The sequence below is a fragment of the Rana temporaria genome, chromosome 4 (assembly GCF_905171775.1).
Source record: "Rana temporaria chromosome 4, aRanTem1.1, whole genome shotgun sequence".
Classification (NCBI taxonomy): Eukaryota; Metazoa; Chordata; class Amphibia; order Anura; family Ranidae; genus Rana; species Rana temporaria.
In genome coordinates this window covers 370,187,850-370,197,102 of record NC_053492.1, presented here as the reverse complement: position 1 = coordinate 370,197,102, position 9,253 = coordinate 370,187,850, and the positions used below count along the sequence as shown (strand labels likewise).

At 45.0% G+C, this 9,253-nt stretch overlaps 1 protein-coding gene across 1 annotated transcript; it reads right to left on the bottom strand.

Moving 5' to 3' along the window:
* Positions 1 to 3,117: 3,117 nt before the first annotated feature.
* Positions 3,118 to 6,893, bottom strand: LOC120937591. The gene is made up of 3 exons (XM_040350938.1): positions 6,572 to 6,893; positions 6,386 to 6,487; positions 3,118 to 4,097 (listed from the first exon to the last, which is right to left on the bottom strand). Exons 1-3 carry the CDS (start codon positions 6,784 to 6,786, stop codon positions 3,725 to 3,727), a joined length of 690 nt encoding a protein of 229 aa, XP_040206872.1. The 5' UTR covers positions 6,787 to 6,893; the 3' UTR covers positions 3,118 to 3,724.
* Positions 6,894 to 9,253: the final 2,360 nt, after the last annotated feature.

The following is a 9,253-nucleotide window of genomic DNA, read 5'->3' as shown; positions in this document are numbered from 1 at the left end:
GTGGTGTTTAGAATGATAGAGCGGCTATTTTAATAAAACGGGGGTGAGCCGTTTTAGAGTGTAAATACAAATATCTCTAATCGTGAACTGTAGCTCAAAAAGATGAAAACAGCGCTAATGAGTGAATATGACAACTCAGAAAGAGAGCACTGGTGGACAAAATGGCACAAAAGGTGATCAGAACCTGAGTGTAAGTGCACCAAAACAACTCAAGTAAAAGATGCCTCAAAAGTGGCTAGTGTTACCCACAAGGGGTGCAAACCTGCCACAGCAAAGAGATGACTCTGCATATGCACCATCAATTCCTCCAGGTAATGTATGGGAGATATACGTCTCAGCAAGATAACATGAAAGACAAAAATCAACAAGCAAAGTGATAGTGCAGTGTTGTCTTAATGTAACCAAGTGATAACAGGTCAAACAGAAACCATAAGTATATGCCCGTACAGTATATCACTGAAAATGTAGCAATAATAAACAGAAAGGTTTCACCGCTGTTGTCAGGCACCTCCTGGGGCCGCGCGCGCTCTGTGCAGTTGTTACTGTCTCAGGTGCTGGGCTGCGATTGGAGATCTGTGGAGCGCGGTGGAACGCAGGCTGCTTCCGTGTGTAGCGTCGTTGTAGCCACGCCCTGACGCGTTTCGTCACTTCCGACTTCAACAGAGGGCGTGGCTACACAACGCAGTCATTGTCCCTTTGTACTCTGGCAAACAAAGGCTATTGGTCGAAACCACCCGCTTGTCGGTCATGATTGGCGCTTCTCAGACCGGGTGGGCGGGGTGCCTTCAGCCTTGTTGTGTGGAGTTTAGCAAAGGGGAAAAGAATGAGACGGTTCGGTAGAAGGCTACTGCTATTTTAATATGGACAAAAAACAACATATACCAAATAGTATTACGCTTGTCCACGGGGATAAAAGGGATCGTTTGTAAACGATCACTGCAAGCGAAATAGTGACCTTGGTGTGTAGTGTTTATAGTGAGAGTTCAAAACAAGCACTAACACAGCGGAAAAAAACTTTTCTTATAGCTTAAATCAATGTTAATTCCATTTAGATAGGTAGTGGTTATAGACATAGACGAGATTTAGTGTTGCTGTATCGAATATGCAACAGAGAGACATCCAATGCACATCAACGCACAGCATGTGACATTGAAGCATACATGCTAAGGAATAACCGCCCCATTAACATAGTCCATTCGGGGAGATACAACTATCGGTGAATGGAAATGTTAGGTATGGCTTGAATGGCGGTGTATGTGATAACGCTAATGTAAATATTACTGATTATTTCACATGATAAAGGAGAGAGCTGCAAATTTAACAAGCAGTGTTGTGTGGTCCAAGAAGCACTTGGAAATCTTTTTCTTTTGAGTAATGTGCCAAAAGATCAGGTCACATATAGAGTGCACTGTGTAGGTCCAAAATCAAAGAAGGCGGGGTATCATTTGGAGATTTTGTAGTGGAGCTAGTGGGTCTGCCCAAAATACCATAACATTAGATCAATTCTAGAAAAATTTATTAAAATTTAAAAATATTAAATTAAAAGAATGTTAAAATATTAAAATATATATAAAAAAATTGTATATATATATAAAACGGTAATGGGGGACCCTTTAAAAAATATATAATAATACCAGGACTAAAAGGAGCAAACCAAAAATAAATAAAAGTTGTAAGACTGAGAGAGCAGACATAAAAAGATGTAGGGCTTATTTAAAAGCCATCCAAGTTCTTGTAATAGACAAAATAAAAAAAAGCTTTTTCTTTCCTCAATAGATTTGTGTTGATGTAAATTTATGCATCCTGTGTTGTTGTGTTAAAATGCATAGCTGTAGCATTTTAATGCAACGCACTGCACATGACACCAGTGTTTTCTATGTGACCTGCGTTCTCCCAGTGCTGTAAAACACAGGTTAGACCCCATTCACACCTTCGCGTTTTGTCGCATGTAGCGCGACGCGAACAAACGCCAAAGGGACAAAATACAATGTTAGTCAATGGGGACGGTTCACATCTGCACGCTGATGCGCCTAACGCGCATCGCCTGTAGTCAAAAGAAGTTCCGGACCCTTTTTTGTCGCGCAATTCGCGCGATTTGCGCGTATTAGCGCGTTTTTTGTTTTCCATAGAAATCAATGTAAAACGCCAGATACACGCGTTTTTGCGCCTTTGCTGCTCATATTGAATACTGAAAATGAAAAAGAAAGTACAGAATCTCAAACAGGAAGTCCCAAAATCACCATTTTGCATATCAGTATCACACAGCAGCAAGCATGGCATCAGACCTCGGTGATACACTTTCCGTCCTGGAGACAGAGAAATTTATTAGCATGGTGAAGGAGCACACCTGCCTGTATGACATCAAGGATCCATCCTACAGTTTGAGAACAGTGCGGAGGAGGGCATGGGACAAAATTGCCTCTCAGATATATCCTAACTGGACCGAAATGGAAAATAAAGACAAAAAAGGTAAACTCCGGGGAAAAGTAAAATGAACATAAGTAGATATTATATTTGTTTTTTTGGAAATTCAATGTTTGTATACCCATACTAGGGGGGTGAGGAAGGGAATGTGTACTCAATATAGTGTTCTAACCGTGTGGGAAGAGGGTAGACTGGTGGAGGTGACAGACCTGTGTCACTATCTGCAAGAGACAATATGTGCCCGTATAATATTTGTGCTGACGGCCGTCTTGAAGTGGTTAAATAAAATATCTAGTGACACCACCTTTTGTAAGCACCTATGCTGCTGCACGAGTGTCAGATTTGGCCGTTTGCTAGCCTTCCAATGTCCTGACGCACTATGCCCCCCATTGACACAAACAATGGGGCACTGCACTGTATTATTCAATGATAACAATGATGGCATACTATTCCACCTAGGAGGATTAGTATACCATCATTGTTATCAGTACATCAGTTATCAGTTATGTATACAGTACAGTGCCCCCATTGGGGGGATACTACCCTTCCTAGTAACCAACAACCCTATGTTACCACTGAGGCAGGACCCGTGAGTTATTGTTCCCATCCTGACACCATGACACCGATTTGATACCATAGTTATAATGCACCAAAATTTAAAAAAATCTCAAAATAAAACAAACATGAGACTTCTTAATACATCAATAACATATTTTTATTTTATTTTATTACAACAGCATATGATGTATTCTTCAAAAAAGTACGTCAAGCATTGACAGTTTCACAAAAAAAGAATAATATTAATAATTAAATGGAATCCAGCTGCCATGGCACCTGTCCTTCAGGAGACATAAAATATGCGGCATACTGATCCCGTACATGGGAGCCCTGCCTGTTCCCACGGACACCAGTCCACTGAGCTCTTTCCAGAGTCTCAGTAACCGGTTCTTCGAAATCGAAGCCATCGCGCTGCCTCACAAAATTGTGCAAGGCGCACGCAGCTTTGACAGCCGTGACGGCATTCTGCATGTTTAACACTATGGGAGTGTGCAGAAGCCGCCACTTATTGGCAAGTATTCCAAAAGTGCATTCAACTACTCGCCGTGCCCGGGTTAGGCGGTAGTTGAATACCCTTCTCTCCTCTGTCAAACTATGCCCCGAATAAGGCCGCAGGAGATTTGTCCCCAAAGAAAAGGCCTCATCACCCACAAAAACACTTGGTAGTGGAGGGCCATTTGTGCCTGGGAGAGGACGGCATTGTGGTAGGTCAAGATCATCTGATCGCAGCATTTGACCAAAGTTAGAGTTTCCAAACATGGTTGAGTCCGCGCTGCTCCCATATGACCCAATGTCTATGTATGTAAAACAGTAGTTTGCATCTGCTGCTGTAGAAATATTTCTTGTAATTGAAGAATTCACTTCCACTTCTCATGGGCTTCACAATCCTAATGTGCTTCCCATCTATTGCTCCGACACAATTGGGAAAGTTGCAGCGTTGCCAGAATACCTCCGCAATCTGTGCCCATTCCTGTGCAGTAGGTTTCTTGAACACTACTTCCTGGAGAACCTCCCATATAGCAGAGCAGGTGTCACGTATAATATAACTCGCTGTAGACTTGCCTATACGGAAGGCATAATGTAGACTTCCTAGAGACTGTCCAGTTGATAAATATCTACAAAGAAAATAATATATATTTTATTTTGTTTTTGACAGTGAAACAGATAAAAGACAAATGGAAGAGCTTTCGTGACGCCTATGCAAGATACATGAGACTGGTAACAAGTAACAGGAGTGGATCGGCGGCATGTCACATCAAAGAATACATTCATGCGAAGGAATTAGAATTCCTAAGACCTTCATTGAGTTTGGCGAGGTCAACTATTATCTGTACTAAGGACAGTGAACGCAATTGGTATACAAAAGTTATAATAATTCATTTATATTTTCAGGACTGAAAACAGCTGGGAGGAAGCTGCTCCGACCGCCCCTGTCGGGATGGATAACAGCAGCCGAAATTCGTGTGATCAGACACTGGAGGGTCTGGAGCCGGAAAGCCAGTTGGCCAGTTCATCTCAATCTACGCCGGCAACACCTCTGGGAGAGCTGCAGACAACGCCAAGGCCGGTGCCGCGTGTAGCTGCGAGGGGGACCAAAAGAAAAGCTCCGGAATCAGACCCCAATGTGACAATGATGCTACAGATTATGTCCGAAATGAAGGACAGAATGGGTACTAATACTAATACCCCTTCATACGGAAACAAGTCGGCCCAATGTTTGGCGGAGTTAATGGACAGGGTTCCCAAAAGCCTACAAGCCGATATGCTGGCAGGTACCATACGGTACATCAACACATTTATTCCGCCTGAAGAACCCTACCTATCCCCAGAACCACCACCACCGTATGGCCCCTATGCTAACCAACACCCGCAACATCTGTCAGCACCAACACTTCGTCACTTCACAGCACCACCTTTTCACAGCCACCTACCTCAACACGCACCACCTTACCCGACTCAGACGCCCACACTTTCTACCCACCCTCAACTACCAACACCACCTTCTGCATACACTTCCTCAACACTCCCTGATCCGACTTACCTGCATACGCACACTTCGACAATGTCACCTTACAGACGCCCACAGACGACACCTTCTGCCTACCATCCCACGACTTCACAAACATTTCATCTACCTACACAACCTCCTACTTACCCTTCTCGCACGACATACCCTTCCGATTACACACACCTGCCTACACTCCCACCTTACAATCCTCAACCTACACCAACACCACCACAACCACCAGCAACACCACCATCACGTTGGCCGCATGGTACAACATCTAGATCTGATTGGTCAAGTTTTGGCAAAGCCATAGACGCTGGCATGTCGGTGGATGACCCAGGGGAATCCCCAAGTTTCCAAAAACTGTAATGTTGTGTTATCAGACTCTAGTTCAACTGCAGTCAAATTGTTTGTTTTCTATGAGCAACGTTTGCTTAAAGTTTGTTTTTTGACCAAAAAATAAAAAAAAATAAAAATAGGATGAATATAGTTTATAATATACTTCATAAAAAAATAAAAAAATTTGGACCTTATAAAACGTGTGTTTTTTAATATTAGATGCATATACAAATATAATATTATTGGGTAATGTATGCAATAGTGTTTGTAGTGTTTGCTTTCCGCCTATCACGGAGGCCCTCTCGTCCGAGGACGAGAGGGCCCCCGTGATGGACGAACACTGAACACAGTGCCTCATAGGACGCTGAATGTTCCGCCTGTCACGGAACAGAAGATGTAGGTGGCACGTCTTTTTGAAGACACATACGGGCAAGATTCGCAAAGGTAAGGGCACGGTCTGAATGGGTCAGGTCAGGACATGTAATGGGGCACAGTCTGTCATGTAATGGGGCACAGTCTGTCATGTAATGGGGCACAGTCTGTCATGTAATGGGGCACAGTCTGTCATGTAATGGGGCACAGTCTGTCATGTAATGGGGCACAGTCTGTCATGTCATGAGGCACAGTCTGTCATGTCATGGGGCACAGTCTGTCATGTCATGGGGCACAGTCTGTCATGTCATGGGGCACAGTCTGTCATGTAATGGTGGCACAGTCTGTCATGTAATGGGGCACAGTCTGTCATGTAATGGGGCACAGTCTGTCATGTAATGGGGCACAGTCTGTCATGTAATGGGGCACAGTCTGTCATGTAATGGGGCACAGTCTGTCATGTCATGGGGCACAGTCTGTCATGTCATGGGGCACAGTCTGTCATGTCATGGGGCACAGTCTGTCATGTCATGGGGCACAGTCTGTCATGTAATGGTGGCACAGTCTGTCATGTAATGGTGGCACCGTGAGGCGAGTCATGAATAGTAGGAAGGGGGTAGGTAGTTATACGGTGAGTATAGAATTTTGTTATGGGCACTAGAGCATCATTTTGGAACTTTTTACCTCAGTGTGATGATAAGTCGCTCCACAGGGGGTATGGAATTGCGGAAATAGGTGTCCATCCTCTGTAATCTACCGCTGAGCAGTTCTAGCAACTCATCAAAACTGTTAATAAAAATAAAAGAGGTTTTTAGTGGACATGGAAAGGTACAATGTCAAAAACAAAGAATACAGATAATTTTTACAAACCTTTTCATAGACATCCTGGTGTAGTCCAGGAATTTCTCCTCGTGCTCTCGGAGATCTTTATAAAGGACCCAAAATTGACCTGTTTCTTCCCGACCGGCAATTACAGGGTGGATCCAATATCTCCGTGCCCTCTTCCTTCTCCTCTGTCCCTGGTATAGCATATACGAGGTGGCAGTGACTGCTGCCATCATACATGCCATCTCATCGTCGTTCATTTTGGAATGGGAAGCACAATGATGACCCGGAAGAGGTATATTCACACAGGAAGAGGAAAATAAAAATCCTAGGATAGCAACAAGTGATGTCAGGGATGATCATTTTTCCTATTGTATTATAAGAAAAAAGACGAGGTACAAAAACGTCGGTAAACGCTGTATGCAAACGCGCATATTCGCGCGACAAAACGCCGAAAAAAACGCCGCTATTGCCTACGCCTAGGTGTGAATGCAGCCTACTGCAGTATGTATGAACAGGGCCTAAAAGGTTCAACACCAGAAAATAGTGCTGAAATTCTACTACTATGTAGGGAGCAAGTCTTGTATGATTGTTATCCTAACCACTTCAGCCCCGGACCATTTGACTGGCCAAAGACCCGAGCACTTTTGCGATTCGGCACTGCGTCGCTTTAACTGACAATTTTGTGGTCATGCGGCGATCAGCGATTTTCATTGTGACTGCGACATTATGGCCGACACATCGGACACTTGCCGCTATTTTGGGACCATTCACATTTACACAGTGATCAGTGCTATAAATATGCACTTATTACTGTGTAAATGTGACTGGCAGTGAAGGGGTTATCCAGGAGGGGACGCTGAAGGGGTTAAGTTTGTCCTAGGGATGTGTTCTAACTGTAGGGGGGATGGGCTACGTGTGTCACGGCACTGATCACTGCTCCTTTCACTAAGAAGAAGGTATCCCCGCAGACATCGAGTTGGCGGGACCGCGGAGCTCACGGCAGGCACACGTGCCACCGGCGGCGCACGCGCCCACAATGCCGCATCATAAAGGGCAACGTATATATACACAAGCTGCCCAGCTGTACCATTTTACCGACGTATATCGGTGTGAAGTCCCGGACTACCGGGCATTACCAGAAGCAGTGTAAGAAATCGGCCTCTTGGCCACAGGCAGCCGAGGGCAGGAGACCCATCTTGTGTAACCTAGCCCGGAGTGAGGTGGGTTTGATGAAAAATCTTCTGTATTATGCGGTCCCGAGAAGCAATAACAGAGGTTTTATACATATCGCTAAATTCTGGCCAGTCCTCATCTACCAGGGAGGTATTTTGCAAGGGGAATTGGCAAGGATATAGAGTAATCTCGGTAGGTAGATCATTTTGAGGACGTTGGCCCTCCCCATAAGATCCAGAGGCAGATCATCCACTGCTTGGTCTGCTCCTGAAGGCGGACCAATAGAGGATCTAAGTTATTGGCGACATATGAAGATAAAGGGGTCTGCACCAAAACTCCAAGGTACCTAAAGGAGGATACCGCTTGGAATCCGGGTGAATTTAGGGGAGGCTCAGCCATGTCTAGGAGGAACAGACTAGACTTATCCCAATTCACCCGGAAGCCAGAATAGTCTCCAAAGGTATTAATCTCCACCAACAGGGCCTGAAGTGATTCATTAGTATCAGCCAGATACACCAATGTGTCATCCGCATGAAGTGAAATGCGCTCCTCCTATATTGGCAATTGGCAGTCCTTTAATCGAGGGGGAGGAGCGAATGCGAACCGCAAGCGGCTCCATGGCCAGGGCAAACAAGAGGGGTGACAACGGGCACCCCTGTCGTGTGCCCCTAGTAATCGGAAAGGGGCCAGTGGTAGAGGAATTGACCCTCACCACCGGGGAGGTGTAAAGGAGTTTTATCCATGCTACAATACAGGGGCCAAAGCCATACATCTGTAACACCCGAAAAAGATATGGCCATTCCACACCATCGAATGCCTTGCAAGTGTCCAAAGACACAATAGCACAAGTGGGAGGACAGTCATGTGGATATTGCAGGTTGTGAAACAGCCTGCGGATATTAATTCTGGTGGATCTGCCAGGGATAAAGCCCCCTTGGTCACCATTGACCAAGTATGTGATTACAGTGTTCAAACAGTTTGCCAATATTTTGGCCAGAATCTTAACGTCCACATTAATAAGAGAAATTGGATGGTAAGATTTGCATTTAAGTGGGTCCTTACAGGGTTTTAATAGAAGTACAATCAAAGCCTCTCGCATCGTTGAGGGGAGCTTTGTTATAGGTTCGCAAAAGAAAGGGGCCCAAAAGGTCTTTAAATTGTGAGTACCATTCAGTCGGGAAACCGTCTAAGCCCGGAGTCTTATGCCATTTCCTCAACCGAGATAGGTGCATCCAGCACATCACGCCCCTCCGTTGACAAGGAGGGGAGAGTGTTCAGACCTGCAGTGGTTATGGTACTGCGGCCTTCTTTCCGTCCCTCAATCGCCAAGCTTAAGTGATTATCGCTACCATAGGAGGTAGAGGGATAGTGGAGATGAATCTCCAGATACGCCGTCGTAAGTCCAAATGTGCGCCGTCGTATCTATACGCGTATTCAGGAACTGAGATACGCCTGAAATTTGCCAAGATACGACCGACATAAGTCTCCTACGCCGTCGTATCTTGGGTGCATATTTATGCTGGCCGCAAGGGGCGCTTCCGTAGATTTACG

What these genes read in the sequence shown, in the direction of transcription:
- LOC120937591 (XM_040350938.1), bottom strand. Translation starts at nt 6,786, where the DNA reads ATGAACGACGATGAGATGGCATGTATGATGGCAGCAGTCACTGCCACC. An exon ending in ACCAGGATGTCTATGAAAAG is followed by an intron (nt 6,488 to 6,571) that starts GTTTGTAAAAAT and finishes TTTTATTAACAG; the next exon opens with TTTTGATGAGTTGCTAGAAC. An exon ending in CGACTTATCATCACACTGAG is followed by an intron (nt 4,098 to 6,385) that starts GTAAAAAGTTCC and finishes TTTTCTTTGTAG; the next exon opens with ATATTTATCAACTGGACAGT.